The sequence below is a fragment of the Strix uralensis genome, chromosome 13 (assembly GCF_047716275.1).
Source record: "Strix uralensis isolate ZFMK-TIS-50842 chromosome 13, bStrUra1, whole genome shotgun sequence".
NCBI lineage: Eukaryota > Metazoa > Chordata > Aves > Strigiformes > Strigidae > Strix > Strix uralensis.
The window spans coordinates 20,178,853-20,201,113 of NC_133984.1; the positions used below are offsets into that span (position 1 = coordinate 20,178,853).

General features: G+C 43.0%; 1 protein-coding gene across 3 annotated transcripts in view; it reads left to right on the forward strand.

Moving 5' to 3' along the window:
* NRK (Nik related kinase) overlaps nucleotides 1-22,261 on the forward strand; it is a 106,039-nt gene that overhangs the window by 55,203 nt on the left and 28,575 nt on the right. For 2 of the 3 annotated variants that reach the window (XM_074882232.1, XM_074882234.1), the window contains 8 exons: nucleotides 848-1,012; nucleotides 1,777-1,938; nucleotides 5,415-5,567; nucleotides 12,823-12,954; nucleotides 13,764-13,831; nucleotides 15,460-15,575; nucleotides 18,477-18,574; nucleotides 19,840-19,958. In XM_074882232.1, the coding sequence (XP_074738333.1) occupies nucleotides 848-1,012; nucleotides 1,777-1,938; nucleotides 5,415-5,567; nucleotides 12,823-12,954; nucleotides 13,764-13,831; nucleotides 15,460-15,575; nucleotides 18,477-18,574; nucleotides 19,840-19,958 (1,013 nt within the window). The remainder of the gene's footprint in view (nucleotides 1-847; nucleotides 1,013-1,776; nucleotides 1,939-5,414; nucleotides 5,568-12,822; nucleotides 12,955-13,763; nucleotides 13,832-15,459; nucleotides 15,576-18,476; nucleotides 18,575-19,839; nucleotides 19,959-22,261) is intronic. The other variant, XM_074882233.1, reaches the window with a different exon arrangement.

The following is a 22,261-nucleotide window of genomic DNA, read 5'->3' on the forward strand; positions in this document are numbered from 1 at the left end:
TATTGTTGTTCCATGTCTCATCACAAACAAAAATCATGCCTGTAGAGAGTAGGCTTTGAAAGGCAAGACTGCAGTGTTAAATTGTCAGTACAACCTGGATTGTAGTCTTTAACCTTGGGAGAACTGTGTCACTTTTGAACACAATGATTTTAAATGGGCTCTGTCCTTTTCCTGCTGCGAACCTGCCCCGAGCTTTGGGAGCAGAAGAGGAAGGGCATTTTGCTTGAGTTTGTTTGGTGGTGGAAGCCCAGGAAGATGGGATGAGAGATCTTGATTCCTTTCACATGTGCATTGCCCAGTTTGGAGTCTGTCTGATCCAGAGTCCTGGCCCTGCTTCTGTTTAAGATGTTACAAGATAGCTGCTGCCTTTTCAGCTGTCTGACACACTGTGGTGTTGGAGGCATTACTAAATCACCAACGTGTCTCTTCTCATGAGTATCCAATGAAATTCAAGCATTGTGAAACACTCCGGAGCTGGCATTTGTGAAGCTTAGCGCTGCTTCGGCAAAACGGAGGGACTCTGGAAAAACCGTTTCTTCTCAAAATGATGAGAAGACATCTGTCATTAGATTAGCTGCCAGCCGTCACAGAGATCTTGCATGCCTGCTTAAATGAATGGCAAATCTGCCCTTGGCTGCCAAAAGGGCAAAGGTTTCACTTCAAATTGGGCAGTCATTGTGGTGGCAGCTTGTGGCTGTCTGCTTCTGCTGCTCAGTGTATCGGGTATCCCCTATTAGTGACTGCATGGCAGGAAATGGGCCTTGTGATTAATGAACACTGGCACAAGTAATTGGTGGGTACAAAAGTAAAGTAAAATAAGCGATGTTATTCCCTGGCTCCCTTCCAGCATCAGAGGCGAGAGCAGGAGCTACGAAGGCAGCAGGAGTGCGAGCAGAGGTGGCCAGAGGCTAAAGCTGTTCAGAGGAAAGAAGAGAGGTGTAAAGAAGACAAAAGGGCTGTGGAAGATGAACGGTTCATAGTAGATGGACAGAGGAAATCAGAAAAGAAGCAGGTATGAAAAGAGTGTTTACTGACAGCAATTCGCAGCTCCCTGTTCCTGTAGCTGATGTCTTTCTCTGTTCCCTGAGGGTGTTCCCAGCTTCTGAGTCACAGACCAGAGAGGGACTTTTTAATACATTTACTGCCTCTTGTTCTCAGATTCAACCTTCTTGTGAGTTAATTTATGTGTTACTGAGTCATCCTCCTTATCTACAGTAATGACACTGCCTCCCACTTCTGTCCCTGCCGTTTCTGTGTGCTGAAACGGTCTTCAGTCGCTTCGATCTGATTTAAAATATCTTTACCCTGGAAGCTTCCAGCATCAGCTCAACCTAAGCTTAAATCTCCAGTCTCCAGTTTCTGTTTGGGTTGTGTAACCAGAACCGTTTCTTTTTCACAAATGAAAATGGAGCAGAGGTTAAGTTTAATGCTGAAGTCTTATTGTCAAGTCTGGCACCTTGGCCATGATGGTTTTCTAATGTTTCAGCAGCAAACTGATTTGTAATCAGACAGAAGCAGGGAGTGTTTTATTAAAGCCCTCTGGTTTTAGGAAAAGTAAAAAGAAAAAATATGATTTTCTGACGTGCTGTCTCAAAAGCCAACCACAGAGTGTTTGGGGTCACTTTATGCTTCCTATTGCTCGGGGTTGTGGCTCTTCTGTCAGCCCTGCTGGAATTGTGCTTGCTTTGTTCTTTGAAAAGCCAGTATTTCCAGCGGTCAGCTTGGTTGTCCTCCAAGACATTGTTCTCTCTGACGTTCATCACTCTGTGCTTTCAGAAGGTGGAAGATGTGCAGCACAACAGGAAGGTGCATCGAACTCTCCCCAAAGATCAGACACAGCTGCTGTCTCTCCAGCATGACCACAAGCAGAAGAAGAAGGAGCCTTCCAAGAGTTCAAATTCAGCAGTGCATCCTCTGTCAAGCAGCACAAGCAAAGAGGTACTGTCTTGGCCAGTGTAGCATTTTGGTGCTTTGCATTTTATGATGCTGTGATAATGCTGGAGCAGAGAACAGATTGATCTTTAAACCTAAATCTGGAGCTTGACCTGAGTCGTACTACACACTTATGCTACAGTAAAGCCTGTGGTTTCCGTTACTGTAGAGGATAAGGTAAAGGTCACTTCTGGTCGAGATCAGAGAAGGGTTTGACTGGTGAATGGGGAAACAAGGTCCTTCTGGTCAACTAGGTGTCATTCCCTTGTCTTCCAAAGAGGAACGAACTAAGGCAGTATCATCTGAGGTTTAACAGATGTCTTTGCCTGATTTTAGGGTTCACAAAAGTGACCCAGACACAGATTGATGTCATGCCTCCCAAGTACAGATCTCTGTGCCCCAGTGTCAGGCTGTGATGCCTTTCGTTGTTCTTTGTCTGCCAGGATTTTAGGTAGATAAGATTTGATGGATCAAGGGTAACCACATATAGTCCTTGATTTAGAGTTGTAATCCATTTCATTCTTCTGCTAACTCTGAAAGTATTTTTGCCCACCAACTTGTTCTGCTTACTGTTGTCACATTGTGAAAAGCTACATGTCCATTTCACATATGTTATCATTCCTAGCACATTTACTTTTCTTTTTGTTATAATCCCGACTTGAGTGCAGTTCTACAGCTGGTACTGTTTGTTGTGTTACTAAAGTCTGAGTCAGTGTCAAAAACTCAGCAGCTCACAGGTGCCTCCTCAGGTGGCCGTGTCTAAGTAGAATAGTGGATGTGATGGTCTCTGCATTCATGGCAAAGCATCTTCTCAAAATACCCAAGCAAATGCATGAGGAGAACTCGTGTACATATATGTAGGAGGAATGCTAGAGCGCTGCTTCTTAACATCTTGCTGCAGTTATTAAGCAAGTGCCCTCTTTGTCATCTCTTTGTGTGTGTGCATGTGAGCTGAAATCTTCTATATTGATAAACAGTTAAATGAAACTGCTAGAATTGTTGCAATGATGAATTTTAATAACGTGAGTAGAGTCTTCAAACAGCTAAGCAGCAATATGAAATCAGGAAAACAAAAGATACTAGGCTCCTTGTTAGAGTAGCAGTTTGTGAAAACAAGAGTACTTCTTAACTTACTTAAGTTGTACTTTTGTTTGAAGTACAACTTCACTGTCGAAAACTCAAATGCCCTAGCTCCAAAGGCTTTATTGCACTGACTGATTAAACAAATTGTTACTGAAATTTGAATGAACTCTTGAAATCAGTATTTGTTTGATGGTGGAGGGCTGGGTCTTATTCCAGCTGCATAAATGGGTGTGGACAGAAAAGTAAGTTGCTTTTGCTAAATATACAACATCAAAGTCAATAGAAATGCTCTGCCTTTGCTAGGCTTTCAGTGGGTGGGGAGAAAATGCGACTCAGTTGAGTTAATTTAACTTTTGTTTTCTCATTCCTTGTAGTTAGAAGTCAACTGCAAAATGTCAGCTTAAATACTCATCTCTGGTTTTGGCATGTGTTTTGTAAATGGCCCCTTTGTAGCAGAATGAAATGTATTATTGGAATTTAGTGTGCGGTCACTGCTAATTTAATTTAGCGGTGAAATAAAATATCACTAGTTGCAGAGAAAGTGCTGCCTGCCTTTTAGGTTCACAGCACAAAGGTCTTGTCATTATGGCTACTGTAATATACTTTAGTTTTACGGAAAAATTATTTTACAATATTACTTAATCTCAGAACTTGGAAGTCACAGATCCATCCGCTACAATCACAATGAGTGGTACAGGGTTACATTTTTCAGTTGAAGATTGAGACTTTGTAATTATGTCAGCAGTCGTAATTGTCCACAACAATTTAAAAATGCTTTAGAGTTTTGACTGATTTTAACAGCAATAACTCAGTTAATTTGTTCTTGTTGATATTGATCTTTCGCAGTTTATTAGCCAAAGAGATGCTAGTTTCTCTGTTGGGAGAGATCTACACAGGGATGGAGATAGCCTACTCAAGAGTGAGTTTGTTTGCATACTTTTTAGGGCTCAGTGGTATTTGCAGGGCCAATTATTGATATACAAAAACCCTCCAGAATTATTGTTGCATTGAGGCATTAAAACCAAACAAAAAACTCTAAAGCCCTCTAAAACCTCAAGTTTAACGTTTGGAGCCACAGAAATCCTTTCTTGGGAGTTCCTTGTCTTTGCCATTGCGCTCATCCTGGCGCAGGCGGGTCGGGGTGGGTTTCCCCCAGGACGTGCAGATGTGAGCTCGCTCTGCGCTGTGTCTGGTCCCACCCGCACCAGAGCTAATGACCTGAGAGGACAGGCTCCTAGCTCGGGCTTGATGCTGCACTAGTGCAGTGCCTGGACAGGGGCTGGCGTCACTTCTGGGAGCCCAAAGTGTTGGTGCATGAGTTTGCATCTGGATCATAATATATAGCATGCAAGCATCCTTTGGGCACAGAGGTGGTAGGTAAATTATCATGTCTAGCTTTTACATTTTCTTTCTTGTTTATGGTAAAATTTGCCTTTCATTATTAGGAGTTGTAAGTAATGAAAATCTGGCCCCAAGAGTAGTATAACTATCAAGCTCACTGGGGCTAGAATTTTATGGTATTTGGCTGTGGTTGACTGTTTTAATAAGGTTTTTTTTGTGGGGTTTTTTTTGGCGTTCTCTTTTTCCCTAATCGAGATCTGTGAGTCTAAGTGGAATCATTTTCCGTCTCCTCAGCAGTTTTCTAGGCCGTGTTATGAATATGCTTACCTTCCTGACACAGGCACAAACATCCAGATACAGTGAGAGATACTGTTAAGAATTCCCACCCAGACACAAATAACTGGGTCTTTTTATGGCATTAATCTCTAGTTTACTGTGTAGAGCTGTTTCTAGGCTGCTGAATCAAAGGATATGCTAAAGGTTTACACTAGAGAATGGGAATTAGTCATGTTGAATGAAACTGGAAAGAGTAGTGGGGTCAAAACCATAGGATGAAAGATTTTTGTAATGAGCAATGCCTTCAGGAAATAAAAGGACCTTTATTCCTTCTAGATCATGTTCCTCAGTCTTCTCTGTAGTGTAAGTAACATACCAAAAGATAGAATGTCAAAAATGTTTTAAAGTAGAAAGCAACATGGAGTCAACGTTGTAGAAGGGGGTAATAAATGCACAGCAAACCAGGCTGCATGTTGTCAAAGGTAAGTAAATACAGACAGATGATTCCTCCCAGCTAAAATCCCAGCCTGCAGCAAATGGGGTGGCCTAGAATACAGCAGATGGCAGCTCAGGCCCTTTTCCTTGCTGCAGTTTGGAAACTTGATGGAAAAGGAAGGTTTGCAAATGAAGAGACAATAATGGTTCGTACTGTGCCAGGGCTGACCTCTCCCCGACGGGGAGGTCTATCAGAGTCGATGCACTCTGTGCTGCTGTTGGAGAACATCCAGGCTGCAAAGCCTGAGGCTCAGTGTACAACATGCTGCTGCTTTTCTCCTTCTCAGGCCGAGGATCAAAAAAAGAAAAATGACAGCATCCAGCCTTCCCTCCAGTGGCCAGCGGTGCTGGGGCACGAAGCCATGCCACACGCCAGGATGGGATCTGGCAGCAGCTCCAGCCCTTGCACCCCCGCGCCGCAGAGAGCCATGTTAGTACAGGTACGGTACTGCCGCCCCAGATGGGGAGGAGAAAGTATGGGTGGCTCCTAAGCAGAGCAGCACATCAGAAACCTGATTTCCTTTGCTCCTGGCACAAATGACTGAGGCCTGTGCAAACCAGCTCAGAAGTTTTTAGTGCCACCATGTGCTGCTAAGTTCTACGTGGAATTATGCTTAGGCACTGCAGATCAGAGTTAGTTATTTCTATATACTTGATGCATGATTGCTGATTCCATGATATTACTCTTAGATGTTTCACAGAAAGCCTGAATGACCGTGCTGTTTCAGTCCCTGGATGATGTATAATTTATATGGCACCGTAGATACATACGGCATTTTACAAAACAAGTCCAAAGCTAGAATTTTTATCGCTGAAGACCATATAAACAAGCAACATTGTTAGTGATTTTATGAAATAATCTAGGAGTATATGGAGATGCAATAAGGACTAATTCAGTCAGATTTTGCTTGTGTATAGAGCCCAGAAGGTCTGTGACTTGAAAAATTTCAATATTAGAGGTAGGAGTGGTACCTAAACAGTAACTATACAGTGAAAACACTCTGATAAAGATCTGTATTGGAATCCTTCTCTTGAAAACATTTTAGCTCCTGCTATTTCTACCAGTTCTGGGAGAGTGATTCAGGATTTTCCCAGTCTGCCCAAAAATTCTTCTCCCATTCAACATCCTACTCTTTCACAGTCTATGAAAGAAGTAGCTTAGACTGCAGTTACCTTGTTCTACAGTCTCTTGTGAAAGGACTATAAGCATGTGTGAGCAAAAGTAAAACAAGACAGCAAGTAGAAATGAAATAAACTACTGGTGTGAGCACAGCTCACTTCTCAAGTTTGTCCAGGTCCCTCTGGATGGCATCCTGTCTCTTAGCCATGTCAACTGCACCACTCAGCTTGGTATTGTCTGCAAATTTGCTGAGGATGCACTCAATCCCACTATGTCGTTGATGAAGATATTAAACAGTATTGGTCCCAGTACAGACCTCTGAGGGACACCTCTTGTCACTGATCTCCATCCAGATGTTGAGCTGTTGACCACTACTCTCTGGATGCGACCATCCAACCAATTCCTTGTCCACCAAACATTCCATCCATCAAATCCATATCTCTCTGATTTGGAGAGAAGGATGTTGTGGGGGGACCCTGTCAAAGGCCTTACAGAAGTCCAGATAGATGACATCTGTATCTCTTCCCTTGTCCAGTGATGTAGTCACTCCATCATAGAAGGCCACTGGGTTGGTAAGGCAAGACTCATCCTTGGTGAAGCCATGCCGGCTGTCTGGAATCGCCTCCTTGTCCTCCATGTGCCTTAACATAGCTTCTAGGAGGATCTGTTCCATGATCTTCCCAAGCACAGAGGTGAGACTGACAGGTTGGTTGTTCCCAGGGTCCTCCTTTCTACCCTTTTTTAAAATGGGTGCAATGTTTCCCTTTTTCCAGTTGCTGGGGATTTCACCTGACTGCCATGACTCTTCAAATATCATGAGAGTGGCTTGGCAACTACATCAGCCAGTTCCTTCGGGACTCTGGGATGCATCTTGTCAGGTCCCATAGACTTATGTATGTTTGGGTTCCTCAGGTAGTCTCAAACCTGATCTCCTCTTACATTTGGAGGGACTTTGCTCCCTCCAGCTCTTGTGGTCCATCCACTCGGGAGGTGTGGAAAGAGAGCTTGACAGTGAAGACTGAGGCAAAACAGTTGTTGAGTACCTCACCCTTCTCCTTGTCCATTGTTACCAGTTTGCCAGTCATGCTCCTTTGTGGGGTATACTTTCTCTGACCTTCCTTTTCTGGCTGACATGCCCGTAGAAGCCCTTTGAATCCCTTGCCAAGTTCAGCTCCCACTGTGCCTTGGCCTTCCTGACCCCATTCCTACACAACCGGGCAACATCCCTATACTGTTTCCAGGATATATGTCCCTTCTTCCACTGCTGCTGCATTTCCTTCTTGCCTTTTATTTTGACCAGCAGGTCTCGACTCAGCCATGCTGGTCTCTTGCCTTCCTTTCCTGATTTCTTACACCTGGAGACTGAGAGCTCTTGTGCTCTATGGAAAGCATCCTTAAAGATCTGCCAGCTCTGTTCTGCTCCCTTGTTCCTGAGGGCAGTTTGCAAGGGGGTCCCATTGACTAACTCCTTGAACAACTGGAATTTTGCTTTCCTAAAATTCATGGTCCTGACTTTACTCTTCAGCTGACCCATATGCCACAGGACTCTGAATTGCACCCCAGTGCATGATTACTGCAGCCCGCGCTGCCCTCAGTCTTGATGTCAGAGATTAGCTCACTTGTGTTGGTGGTCCAGTGTCGCATCCCCTCTGGTAGAGCTGTCTGTTACCTGACTTAAGAAGTTACTCTCAATGCGCTCCAGGAGCCTCCTGCATTGCCTGCAGCTTGCCCTGCTACTTTTTCAGCAGATGTCAGGGTGGTTGAAGTCCCCCAGCAGGATATGGATAGTGCCTTAAAAAGCAAGATAAGGAAGTGCCTTAAAAATCATGCCCTTGTTAGTGGCTCTGTATACTGGCCATGTCAAGCTCAGCATGTCCTGAGCCAGCCCTCCTTGTAGCACCATTCTCATGTTTGCCATTTTTCTCAGGTTGTGCTTCTCAAAGCATTCCACAGCTCCTCCTTCCCCAGGAGCCAGGTTTCTCGAAGATCAGGCTCCCCGACTTAGCTCTCCCCTGTCGTTCTGCTTCTGTTTATGCTCTGGAGCGAGTCTGTGGGAGGCAGATAATAGCTGGATGTTGGCGTCTTTAAGTCAAAGCCTCCCTGTGCCTTTCCTGTTCAGGTTGCTCTTTGGTGATGGTGGAACAATCACCATATACAGTTGTTGGGAGAGGAAAGGCCCTGTTTCACCTGGGATAGATTTTACCTGGGGAAATATTTGTGTATCTTCTCACATCCTTTTTTCCAGGCCCTCTTTGTCATTTCAAGTCACGAGTATCATAACTGGGCTTGAGTTGATGGCCTGGCTTGTAGCATCAAATCACTGGAGAACTCTTGCAAGGTCTACAAGAAGGACATTTGTATCTTAGCCTTGGGTAAAGGCTGTCAGCTTCCTTGAGGTGAATATTTCAGCCCTGCAATAGAAGTGTGAGAGTCCATAGTTTATTGCAGGGCATTTGGGATTCTGTAGGAGCACAGTGGCTGTACAGAGGATAGCCCTGCCCTGTTAAAATGCCACTCCTGGGATGAAAGGAGCTACATTCTAGGCTGACTGCGTCACCTGGGACAAGTCACTTCATTCCTCTGCACTTTGTCGCTGCTTCCCTGTTTGATAGTAGCTCTCCCAGCTGCCGAGGGTAGTGGTGAGGGATGAAGCAGTGTTTACCAACCGCCTTCACATTCCTTGATGGAAACTACGCTATAAAAATTTTATGCTGTTTAAAGTGGTGGTGTTACTTAAGGATAATAGCAGTGAGTGATATACAGTTGTTACCATGTGATTTTACTCCCTGCTGGTAGCTGCCCTGTTACCCACTCACAAGTCAGTGCTCCAGCTGATAGAGACTGTGTGGACAGGGAGAAGCCAATCTGTACTCCTACCCGCTGTGTTAGCATGGAGACCGGGTGAACTTCAATGGGTAATTTATAAATCCTCTGAAGGGTTGTGTTTCCTTTTGCTGGTTGGCAGCAGTTGTTGATGCTAATAGTGACATGTTTGGATATGCTGCCTGCATTAACTGTATGAAGTGTTAAAGCGATATGAGTGATGGACCAGTTAGTCACCTGGAGATTAAAAGACTCACAGCAATATACTTGTGAAGTTCAATACGTGGGTGCCTTGTTGATTTAAAGTAAAAGTGAACTGCAGAGTTAAAATGCAAGCTGAATTCATCACAGATGTCTGCTGAAGAACTTCCAGCCAGGTTTGTCAGAGAGGGATCATCTGTCATCACTGCTCTGCTCAGACAAAAATGACTTCTCATTTTACACAATCATATTCTGTTGAGATTTTGTGGCACGTCCTGGTTGCCCAAATCTCTCTCAAAATTATTTCACTGGAAATCTTAACACAGCCCCTGAAGTGCAGGGAGCATGATTTCTCAGTGTCTTATAGCCTATCTGTCTGATAAGGAAAATGTGAGATATTACCAGATCAGGGTGTACCACTTCCACCTGTTTTGTGTTTGCAGCGCAGTAGCAGATCTGGCGCTCTGATTGTGGTGGTGTGGGATGAGCTGTTCTGGGCTACCTGCAGAATTTCACAAAGACTTCTTGAGCAAAGTCACTGAGTCTGTTTCTCTGCCCAGCGTCTCCTGCCGCCCGACTAGTGGAGGAATTTAGCTCACATCTGAAATGAGCTCCATTTTTTAATTGACTGTGGTTTTCCTGTAGGATTTGCTAGCTAGATCTCCTCTATTGCCTGGAGTAACGTGGCTGAAACAGAACAAGAAAGCTAACAATATTAGAAGAGCTAACTGTGCATTAGGTCATGGATTGACCCAGTATCCCAAAGAAGTTCTGCTCAGAAGTTTAAGAAAAGCCTCTTCCTTATGCTGTTTTGTAACAACAGTTGCACTTATCTACCCCCTATGTCTAGATCAGTTCAAATTAGTAACTTAGGCACCCTCTGAAGAGCAATGCAGTCTATCTTTTTAAAGCTTCTTGCTTCTAAATCTTTTTAAACTAACTCTAGTAATCAGTCTTTTGTACTATATCACCTTATTATAATTTCAGGGAGCAAAGGGTCCTTTTCCTTGGCTCTGTTAGGTGTGCCTTTATGGTTTGAAGACACATAGTAGGTAACACTGTCTACCAGTGCTTTCTGTGCATCAGAGGAGCTGCTGTTCTTTCAGTATTACTTATTATAAAAACAATTTAAGGCTCAAGTCTCAGTAGTTTAGAATCATTGTTAGGTTTTTTTTAAAAAAAAAATTTCCCCCATACAAATTATTTTATCTGTAAAACTTAAGGGGAATATCAAACTCTATGATTTTGGGGGTTATCTGAGACATTTCTGGCTTGCTGTGGAATTGCAAGGTCTTGCCGGTCCTGCAGAGATCATCCCAAAAGCAGGCATAACTTCTTGGCTTTACATGGAACCAGTGTACTGATCTCTCTCTGCCCAAAGAAGGTATGTGGGTACCATCTGCAGAGTTTGGATTCACCAAGTCACTTACATCATGATTCAGCAAAGCTTATCCATGCTTTTAAGCACAAATAGTTTTCTGGTAGTCTGCAGGACTGAAAAGCTGGAATTTAGGAAGAAATGTAAGTATCTTGTTGAAAAAGTGGCAAGGAAAAAAAATCTTCCTATATTCTGAAAATAATACACTTGCTATAAAACCTATTCCTATACGCACGATGAATTGTTTCAGGGGAGCATTTTGCTGTTGAAATAATTCTGGTTAACTGAAAACTATTATTAGTGACCATCATGTTGGACAAAAATGTAGTTTTGACAAAATGAAAGGACATGGATTATGAGATGTTATAACTGCTGAAAAAGCTATTTTCTGTAAAGGGAGTCAACAGAACATATTGTCCCAAAAAGCCAGGAAAAACACCTGAATATTAACTAGGTGAAATTCGCAGGACTGTTTTTCAGCAGCTGACTTTGCCATGCTGGTCAGGGAGGTTGTGATGGGATGTTTGAATGGATGTTTGGCATCTTTAACTAGTTTTTAGAACTACTACCTGTCAATATTTAAGTGATTTTGAACATTATTCTCATGAAATAATTAGTATCGTAGAGTTGTTGGGAGTTCATAATCATATTATATTATTGAAAAGCTGTGCGCAGTTCTGTTACTGTATTTTACTTTTTAAGAGTGGGGAACTGGAGAGTTTTGTAGACTTGGGCTGATAAATCAATAAAACATTCATGTGAATCATTCTTTGGCAAAACTGAACTGCATCTGCCTCTGATCCGAGTTGCAGTAACTCAATCGGGACACAGGAATTTGAACTTCGACTTGGACAAAAATGGCTAGCCTCTTTCTTAGACCTGCAAGTGGTGGGGATGTTGGTCTTGCCGTACCTTTGAGGCAGAAGCGCCTCCCAACAGAGGTGTGTTAGCACGCCGGGGCATGGGCTTCCTTCTGCCGCGGGAAGGATGTCAGCCCGTGGTGTTCCTGCCGGCTGCGGTGTCTCTGGGGAGCCCCAGTCCTGCTTTGCATGGGAGGTCTGACAAGATAAAGCATGAAGTGGTATAGCTTCAGGCATTTCTCTAATATTTTTTTCTATTTCTGTAACATCAAATTGGTTCTAGCATAGCAGTCTCTCAAGACGGGCCCAGCTCATGCAGCATTTCCATGTGTTCTGTCTCAGTCTTGTGTCCAAGAGGATTTCTCATTTCAGGGAGGATCAGTACATTCAGTTGACATTTTTAGCTCTCTGCCTTTCTTCCCCTTTGGAAGATGCCAGTGTAAGAGATCATTAGTGTGTAGAATTTAAGGGCCCTTTCCTCTGTTTATCTTTTTTTTCCCCCCCCTTTTCTTTTAATATAGAAAGAATCAAAGGACCAACTCTTGAGTACTTTACTTGTTCCCTTGGAATGAAGACTTTGTAAGAAAGTGATTTGATTTCTCCCCCGCCCCCACCATGATTAGGGCATTTACTATCCTAATGCTTTAATTTAATAGTTTGAAGGTGTCTTTTATAAACACAGGTGGTCTCAGTTGGGAGCACCTGGACATGGCGCCCATGAGGTGTAGTCTGGGCATGTTTCTTATTTCTTTCTTAGTGCATTCTCAAGTTACTGCAGAGGAGGGCCAGGGCACCCTCATAACCACTGGAGAGTTGAAAGAGCTTCCAGCTGACAGTTTGTCTCCATTGACTCGAGGCTGATGGTGGGCTTGTGAAGAGTAGTTTAGAAGTCAACATCTAACTTAGTGATTATACTATCTAAATTCTGAAATGGAAGCATTAGTCAGGTTTAAATGAAATATACTTACTCAACAGTCATTTTTGCATCATCGAGTTAACTAGTTGGCTGTGTGTTGCCAATGACCCATTAGCTTCTCCACAGATTTAAGAAGGGGAAATATATGTACAGCATAGATGTTTTTGCTATTTCTTTTTATTGTGCCCTTCACCTTGAAATATTTGTGCCTAACATGCTGGAAATGAATAACTTACTTCACAGTAACAAGGTGAGTAGGGCTATATCCAAACACAATACTCCTTGTATGTTTACTAAAAAACTGATCTCAGAAACAGAGCCATTGATATCTGTTGAGACTGTGACCTGTTACGTAGGCAGGGAAGTACAATTCAACGTGTATTTCATTTGTTTCAAGTGTGAAAATTTCCGGGCTAGTAAGGATGTGTACCACAGCAGTTCACTGTCAGATATGGTGACGACACCACTCAGCCCTGTGCAGGATGACGTATTCTGGAGCATGAGTCAAAACGAAGAACCACCCCCAAAGGTAGGTGAAACGCAGGGTGTTTGGCACTGTTGGTGGTTAATAGCACTCCACTCAGTTCCCCTGTGATGTGTAGCATCCATCCCCTGGACTTCATGAAACTCAGTGCAAATCTCATTGCTTGTCCAGTCTCAGTAATCTAGAACGAAGATACGGATTTATAAGCAGGTCACCGTTGAGCGTTTATGCGTATGTGTATAATATCTGTGAGATCTGAGAATGCAGGTACACTTCTTTTGTTAGACCAAGTATTTGTAGCTGCACTTTCTGTGAAAAATCTGGCTTGTTGCAGAAAAGCTCATTAGTTTGTGTGAGTCAGGTGATGGTGTGTTTATCTTTTTAACAGAATTTCTAATAATATTTGTGCAGGGATGTGTATGTGCATGCGTGCGTGTAGTCATTTTATGACTTTGCAGTTGGGTGTGTGTGTGTGTCTCTTCCCCCCAACCCTTTGGTAGCAACATAAGGTAATCCACCACCTAGGGAAAGCTGAGTTAAGTGACTGCAGATGTGTTTCCATGTCTGCTTTAAATATTGACCAAGAATAATGCTGACTCAAAGGAAAGGTGCAAACCACTTGCAGTCTGCACCCTGATAGATTGCACAGCCTTGGAGCAAATTGGAAGCACCTGCTGCTGACTTGCAGCTTCCAGTGTTGGTATCATGGAATACGTCTCCACAGGTCCTACTGAGGCATTATTCATTTATGTTGGTTAGCCTTATTTTTGCGTTGATACAGGGTAAGCATTATGTTTATTAACTGAGTCTAAAATATCAGTAGCAACCTTAAAATGTTTGATTAAATCCTTAAGGTTCCAGAAAGGACAACCTCTAAATTTTACAGCAGGGATCAGCCTGGCCAACAGAGATGCCTTTCAAGGTAAGCTCTTAAGTGTTTTATGCTTATACTAACACTGATTTATTGTCAATAGGAAAACTAAAGCAAATTTATTAAAAATAAACCCATAACCTCAGTAACACCAAAACTGGTATGGGTTCATACCTCATTTAATACCTGTTACAATTTTGTCTTCTGAGTCAGTTGGTCCACAAAAATAGCTAATCATGCTTCCTGATCTTAAACCTGAAGGAAGTGTCTAAGACAGCTTCCTTTTAATGATTGACATAACTGATTTAAAGAGAAACAAGCCTCTTTTAGATCTCTTCCTTCTTTTCATGTGAGTTAGTCCTGTTTTGTGCTGGAAAGCAGTATTTTTAATATGTAAGGGCTGTTCTGTCTGTAATAATTCCTGCATTGAGTTGTTTCATTGGCTTCAGCCTGTTTGGCATGCCCGAGTGGGTTGCACGCAAGTTGTGCATCCGTTTCCCAGTTAACAGGCAGCATGTTGTGCAGTCATTTAACTTCCTTTGATTTGGCGACGCTTTACTTTCCCTTCACGTTAGAGTAAGTGGATGCTGAAGGTGCAGGTTATTTGAGGTCCTAGCCTATCGACACTGATGGTGGCTGGTGGGAGTGCTGATGGGCAGGGCTGCCTGGATACTCTTGTAGATGCTCTACATCAGCGCTGGCACCATTGGTTTCAAAGGAGAGTTGGCTGCCTGGATACTTTGGCGAGTGGGGGTCTAGCCCCAACTCCTTGTATAGACACTTACAATTATAGCTTGTGAAGCTTGTGCCTGTAGCTTTGTTTTGCTTGGTAGTAGCTTGAACAGCCTGAGTGTAGATGTATCTTGACTATTTTGGCAGTCTGCCCTTAAGACTGGTACACTTTTTTCATATCCCAGGAGAAAAGACCAAGGATGCAGAGAGCTCAGTGGTAATGGGTAGCCCCCACTGGATGTCTAATCAGGGAACATAATGCTGTGAGAAACTAGGGTTGGAGAGATTTGAAAGGGAAGTGGATTTAGCTGACATAACAAAATAGTGTGCAGCACTTGTGATGAGCCAGAGTCAGAAACATCATCTGACATAACTTTCAAGTGTAGTCAAGCCCTAAACGCTCTCTACTTAGAAATTATATGAGGCAGAGCAAAAAAGAAACATGTGAGTAAACCACACTGTTAAAAGTGAGTGGCTTCTGAGCCTGGGTTTCTGGGTGAGCCACTCTTTTACTTCACAAGCTTGGCAGCTTGTTTTACTGTCTGATGCGTTCCTTTCTCCACTGATAAGTGGGTGATGATAAGTGATCTTCTAGGAGGGTGCTGGAGCAGGTTTCATTGTTTGCAAAATTCATGAGATTTTGGAATCAGGAGTGACACAGATCTGAGGAGGCCAAGGGAGGAGTCCATGTGGTAGGATATTTTGTAATGACTTGGGAATCTTTATAATCTCCCAGAATGACTGCCCAGAGGAAGCTGTCCTCTCCATCTTATCTCACTATTGGGTGGCCCTGCTTGGAGCAGCAATAAATGTAAAATATTTGTTTATCAGGAGTATGATATCTTACAGTAACAGGAGGGAACTGGATTCAGTGGACTAGGAGGTCCATTCCAGTCTGTGTTCCTGCACGCAAGATAATCTGATCTGCTTTTTGTCTTTCTGTTTAGTAACACTCATCAGTCATCCCCCGGGGGACATGCTCTGAAGCTAAACAGTGGCAGCAGCACTCCTGGCAACAAGCAGTGGGAGATGGGATCTCACCAGAGCAGCTGGTCAACCTCAGGTGATTCCTAAGTCAAAGATTCATCAGTCAAAATGTGCAAAATTCCTATCACGTGAAATGGGCTTCTGCAGGGTGTCAAGTGCTGCATTGCAAATGGGATTTTGTTTTTAAAAATGTCTTCTGATGATAGACTTTTGAAAGATCTCTGGATTTTATGGTTCCATGTTCCTAAATATAAATACTTCCTCTTTTGAGTCAAAAAGTGACTGTGAATATATTTCCATACAGAAAACTTGAATTGCCTCAATTAAGAATTGAAAAACATCAGTTCTGTTGCACTTACTGAGACCAATGAAACTCAACAGAGCCAACATTACAGACATACAGACATAATTCAGTACTAATGTTCACCCATTGGCATTTTCTGCATAACTGTATGCTGCTTTTTTACATTTCCCATTGATGATACAGATGAGCAGTTGCTGTACACTAATGTTTCTGGACTCTAATAACGTACTGGCTGAATGAAGCATAAGATTTTCTGTACAGCACCTTGAGACATTCCTCCAATATTATTTTATTTGCAGAACGATAGTGGAACTGGGGAAAAAAAAAAAAAAACAAAAACAAAAAACCAAACCAAAACAAAAACCAAACAGAAGTAGTTAAAAGTTAGAGATAGCCTCATCCAAATTTTAGTAAAATGCAGCTTTGTAAGCTATGTTGGTATCACTGGTAGCGGTGTAGGAACACTGTGGGCTTGCTGATGGTTGTGCAGATTTTTTTTGCAGTACAGACTCTGGTTCCTGAGACATGACCTGAGATTCTGGCAGATGGGGACATGAAGCAGAAGTAGACAGCTTTGTTACTCTATAGTTATTCCTAAGGCTGTTTTCTGTGGGTCAGTTGTAGGGCAATTTCTTGTGTAGCTCCTTGCAAAGCAGTGGTGTGTTACAATGCTCTGCATCGAGGCTGACTACTAAAGATGGGGGACATAGGGAATCACACCCAGTTTGAAGAAGGGTGGATGCTAAAAATGTTCTGAAACCACACCAGTGAGCTGCTGAGGTAATTTATTTTTAAACTGAGGGTCACATAATTTGTAAGCCCTTGATAAATGAAGAACAAATTGCTTATTTATTACACAATGAAGCCAGTTTTGTTTTCACTAACTACACAGAATAGGAAGCTTGGCTTTAAGAGAAATCCAAAGCACACTTTAAACTGCTTGAGTTTTATTTCTTTTTGCTCTTATGTCATTTTATGTTTGAATAACAGCAGAGAGATGAACAATGTGCAACAGTCCAGCTCAACTTTGCAATGTCTGTGTGATGTGTAACTCCTGTGCTATTTTGGCATGGGGAAGTGAAAATCTCACCAGCAATGGAAAGAATAGAAAACCTCCCTTGTGGTTTAAACTGTCTCCTTGGGTTCTTAAGTGTCATTAAATTACAGCTTGTTTCTGGCATATGGTGTTCCAGAAAGAGTTTGTTGCTTTCCCAAACCCACAGGGATAATGAATTGGGCAGGAAAGGGCTATAAATACTTTAAAGCTAATAATTCTGCTGAGTTGCTTAGGTACTCATTGACCAATAAGGAATTCTGAATCTTAAAAGCTTTGCAAAATGTGCGAAGCCATTGTGGTAAAACTATCTAAATTACCAAATACAAGTCCTAATTTGTGTGAGCTTGAATTCTCCCCTCTTAACTTGCAAGGAGTCCTGTTGGTAGCCGTGGGATAGTCATGGGAAAAATTGCTGAATGAGGTAGATGTTGAGCTGGCTAGTGTGTCCCAATGGCAGGGTGAGGGCACATGTGCTTTCCCTCCCTTCACTTGTATCAGGAATTCTGTGTGGAAGACAGCATCTCTCTAAGGCTCCTTTTGCTCTTCCCAGGTAGTCTTGTGGGCAGTGGGGGCATTGAAAGGGAAGGTTTGCTTAATTACTTGCAAGCATCCCTTCTAACGTAGCATCAGCATATGCAGATGGACTCCAGCTCCTCTGGTCTTGTTTGCTTGGGTATTCAGTAGCTGTGCAAGCATGGTGGCAAGTGTAGATCCCCGTGCCACCTGGGAGAGGAAAGCATCATGCCACAGCTTCCTTCCTACCCGTACCTGACCTTGGGTAGAGTGTCATGAGGTGCCACTTCGTGCTGAGTTGGCCTGCATCAAGGGCCAGCTCTCTGCAAAAATGAGAGTGCAGAGTGGAAGTGGGAGCTGAGAAGTGACATTCCACGTGCCCCAAGGCAAGCAGGGACTGGAACATGCTTCTCCCTGTGCTGCCATGGGAAGCGATGAATCCTCTTCTGCTTTTAGCTTGACCCCATTCTCATGAGTGGAGTTCAGTGCAGCTGTTTGCCCTCAGCCCAGTTGGGTTTAGATAATCAGACCCTTTAGACTGTTTTTGTGCAACAGTTTTATGAAGGCCAAATCTTGGCACCAAGTCTGTTTGCTCATGAAAATGTGCATTGGGGGCCTGGGCTCCTGTACCCTCTCTCTGACCCCCCTGTCTGTGGTATATATGTGGTATATAACTAGGTGGCACCTTTAGTGCTGGAATATGACCAGCAGTTGTTGATATGATGAGTCTTCCCTCAGGAAGAGGATCAGAGGAAGGGATTAACATGCCCTCACCCTTTTCCCTTGCAAGCTGCCTTCCAATCCATGGAACTGTTGCTGGTGCATAGTGGGAGTATGTTGCCAAGGTTTTGGTCTGCTTGTCTTACTCTTGCAGCATTAAAGTGCAGAGTATCAATTTATATATGTATATTGTGGCATCCAGAACTACTGGGAAACAAGCAAAAAGATTTCCCTTTGCAACAAAGAGGAAAAAAAGTTTGTCAGCAGAAGCTGGTGTCTGGTGTGGGTGACAACTATATGTGCTTGTCTTACTGGTCCCTTCTGTCACTCTGCTGCAGATGCATTTAAAATAAGAAACTGTTTGTTGTTTTTCACCCCCCCAGGGAATCCAGGACCGGCCAAGGCAGAGAATGCTTTGTCCCAGAACCACTTGCAGCTGCATAAGAAGTCTGAAAAAGTTTCTTATCCAGGCCAGATTGCAGTAGGTTCTTTTAAATCCACTGATATTTTTGATTTGTTCATAGTTTTCACTGCGGGTATGTCTATGCAGACAGCTCCTCTTGAGTTTACTAGCTAATGAGTCCACCTGAGAGGCCGCGTGGGGCTGGCTTGAGCTTACTGCTGTGTTAACGTCTCATCAGCTTTTAGTCCAGGTCTGACTTGTGATCAGCTCAGGTTGTTGGTAGAGAGTTCAGTTTTCCTGAACCTGTCTGATAATAACTTTTTCGAAAGGAAGGGTATGCCTTTAATATTTCAGGAAGTCATTGATCAGTTGTAATGAAATCCAGAAGTCAAGACCATGCCGGTGGCTTGTGCAAATATCCAGTGTGTAGCTGCCTGGAATACGTGCCACCAGGCTGTGACACACTCAAGACTGTCTTGGCTCTCCGTTAGCTGATGTGCCACTGATGGAAAGGATGATTGCTACTTCTCTGTCTTATTTACTGAGGAATTTCTTTTCTTTAGTGGTGTTGAGCTGGGGGGGATGTCTGTCAGGCACCTGGAGCTCACGGTACCTTGTGCAAAAGCTCATATGTGGGATGCTTGGCATTTTAAAACTTTGCAAGCAGACCTGGGTGGCTCTGGGGGTTGAAGAGTGGGGCAGCAGGGGACAGCTGCAGCTTACTGGGGTCCCCAGCCCCTCCTGGCTTGTCAGGGACCAGAGGTTTGAAGAAGACTCTGTGTTTAGGCCATTGCCAATAATATGGGAGGCCTATATATGAGTTTTCATAGGACTGGGATGGCTAACTGCCCAGTGGGTGTGAGCCATGGCTCTGTGGTATTGCCTTTCCAGCCCAAAGATGCTTCGTGCCCGGTCCACACTGGCACAGCCTGTGCTCAGGCATGGCCCTGCAAGCCTCAAGGTAATCCAGGGCTGGAATGGAACTCAAGCCGGTGTAATTCTTTAGCCCTGGTGCAGAGCATTCCTTTTCTTGTGTGAAAAAGGAAGTACTTCTGTGCTCCTGCAAAGTGTGAAAATTGAATCATAGATGTTTGAGATTCAAAATCACATACTGACTAAAGTTAGTCACCTTTCAACTTTTAAGAAAGTCAGGTGGTTTGGCTTAGGTTGCTTTCCTGTGTGAAATACCCACTTGTGATGGACCAACAAAAGCTTCCTAATAAAGCTTTTTTGGCATAGAAGTGACAATAAGTATATTTGCTGGGACAGTAAAATACTGCACATACTGTTTAGTAATGGGTTTTTCTATGAGAAAAAAAAACAACTGCGTTTTCTTTACTCAGAGTCCAGTCTCCTTTGCCAAGGGGAAGGACAGTGCCAGCTCATTCTTAAAAGCAGCAGACTATTCCTCATCAAGTGACGAAGTCGGCAGCAGCGATGAAGATGACATGAACCACACAAGGTTGGCTTGATTATTTTTTTAAATTACTATTATTTTCTTCATTTTGATTACACACTTTTAAATATCTGGAAAGAGTTGGCATACATGAATACTACCTCCCCTCTGAAGTTACTATCAGTCATTTATGTCAGTTGTAATTAAGCAGTTTAATCGCACTATAATGAAGTCCCGGGGGTAAATCTCTGCTCCATCAGATGTATGCAGTGTAATAAGCTTTGATGACTTGCTGCCCTGGGACAATGAGGAAATGTCTCATTTTAACTGAATATCAATAGGTAGTGCTTTTAGAGAGATTACTTCACATTGATCTATGTTTAAATGGAGTTTTTGAAAGAAAAAAGGAGAGGGAAAGAAAACTGTATGCCTTTGTGCTAAATACAGGTTACAGTGAAAAAAGCAAGGCAAACATGACCCTTGTATTCAGACAGTGTACTCCGGGATAAATAATTACCACTGAAGAGCTGATTCCTTCACCAAGGCTGTTTACAAAGAGGGGATAGTGTAAGCAGGATTTGTTTTTATAAAATGTGCTGTATTTTTAACACTGTTGTTTTACACAATTGCTGTGGCTGCCAGATGATGCTGTGGCTTGTACCAAGCTGATCTCACCTGAACTCTTTCTCTGTAGCTTTCCAGTTTCTCTTGTTGATTTTGTGACTGACATCTTGTGGTGTTTTACCTGTCGTGCAAAATGTGTATTCTACTGAGAAATAACGGAGCGTGAATAGCTTGATAGTCCAAGCGAGAGAGTTGGGGGATCACAGCTGGCCAGCCTTGCTGTTTGGAACAGCAATTATTTTTTAGTGTTGATGAATGAAACTTCTAATTTTCTTGCAAAGAGACTTCAGTTTAATTCAAGTTCTAGGATTTACTTTGAAGTGCATCATAGGACCACAGAGCTCTGTGGGATGGGGCTCTTGCTCTTCTGACATAATTGCACATGCAGTTTTGTCAGTCTTCAGGAAGAGATGCACAGATTCGTAGCACTGTTGGCAAGCTATTGTGTTGGCCTGGTACCAGTCCTTTCCCCTGTGCTGCTCTGAAGAAGGTGGAGTTTTTGTGCCTGCATATGCTTCTAATTTGCATGTCTGAAGTTCATTTTCAAAGCTGAGGGATGAGGAGGGAGAATGTTAAAAAACTTGTAGATAATGCAGTGCACCTGAAAGAGCTTTTTACCGTAATGCCTTTATTTTCTTACTGCTCCTCTTCCAAACCACCTTACTCTGATCCGTAAAAAGTTTTATTCACTCTAGGTCATAGAATTCATCCTAGACCTCAGAAAGACTCTACATAAAAAATATGGATTTGCCCTGTAGCAATGACTTTGCTGTGTAAGTGTTAGATTGCTGTGATCCTTGCATGCTGTAATGATTTGAAGGAGTGGTATCACTGCCTTTGGAAATCTGCATGTGTTGTTTGCATCTCCTCTGTGTGTGAGGTCCACCAGTCCTCTGGAGAAGTGGAATTAGCAGGATGATCCCTGCCAGGTTTGCCTTCCTGTGCACACAGCCACTGCAAAAACGCCTGTAAAATCAAAAGTATAATTTTGTCTATTACCAAAGTCCCTTCACCTCAGCTGAATGTCATTTATATTGAAAGATAGATACTTTGGGAAATATATCCTGATTACTACCAAGTAAATAGCAAAAAGGATAGCGATCAAAGTGAAAGCAGCAGCCAGCATTGAAACTTTGCATATCCTCGTTAAAGTGAAGGCTTTTGTTTTTCTTGCTATCTAAAGCATGTGAATGCAGGATCTGAAGTCCCTTGCAGTCTGTAGGAGTGTTTTTGTGTGGGCTTTGGCTGAGACACCTTGGGCCAAGTTGTAGTTGGCTATTGAAAATAATCTGTGTTTTCTTGTTCTTGCCTGGGCTGTAGAACAGCTTTTGATCTCCACACTCCAGCTTTCATGGAGGTGCCCAGTAGGACTAGACTTGGGGCATGCACATATGCAAGAGAAAGAGCTTCGTATTCTCTTGGGCAGATCCTGTTAACCACCCTGAGAAGGCTCATTTCTGAGCAAGCCAGGACTAAGGACAGCAGTCTTTGACCAGTAAAACAACTTTTGGTCTTGTTTTTCTTTTCAGTGAGATGAGCCAGAATTCTTCCTCCCACCAGGTTTTTGTTTTAAGGAAAGGATGTCAGTGTATGTGATTCAGCATCTTACCTGCTTGTATAACATATCTATTCCATTGATGCTAATTTCTCCTATTGAGAATGCTTCCTCTTCCGATGCCTGCAGCATTCGCAGTCCCCCTAGAACACTGAGTTTCCTGGGGCTCATTTTGTATATTCAGTTTCCT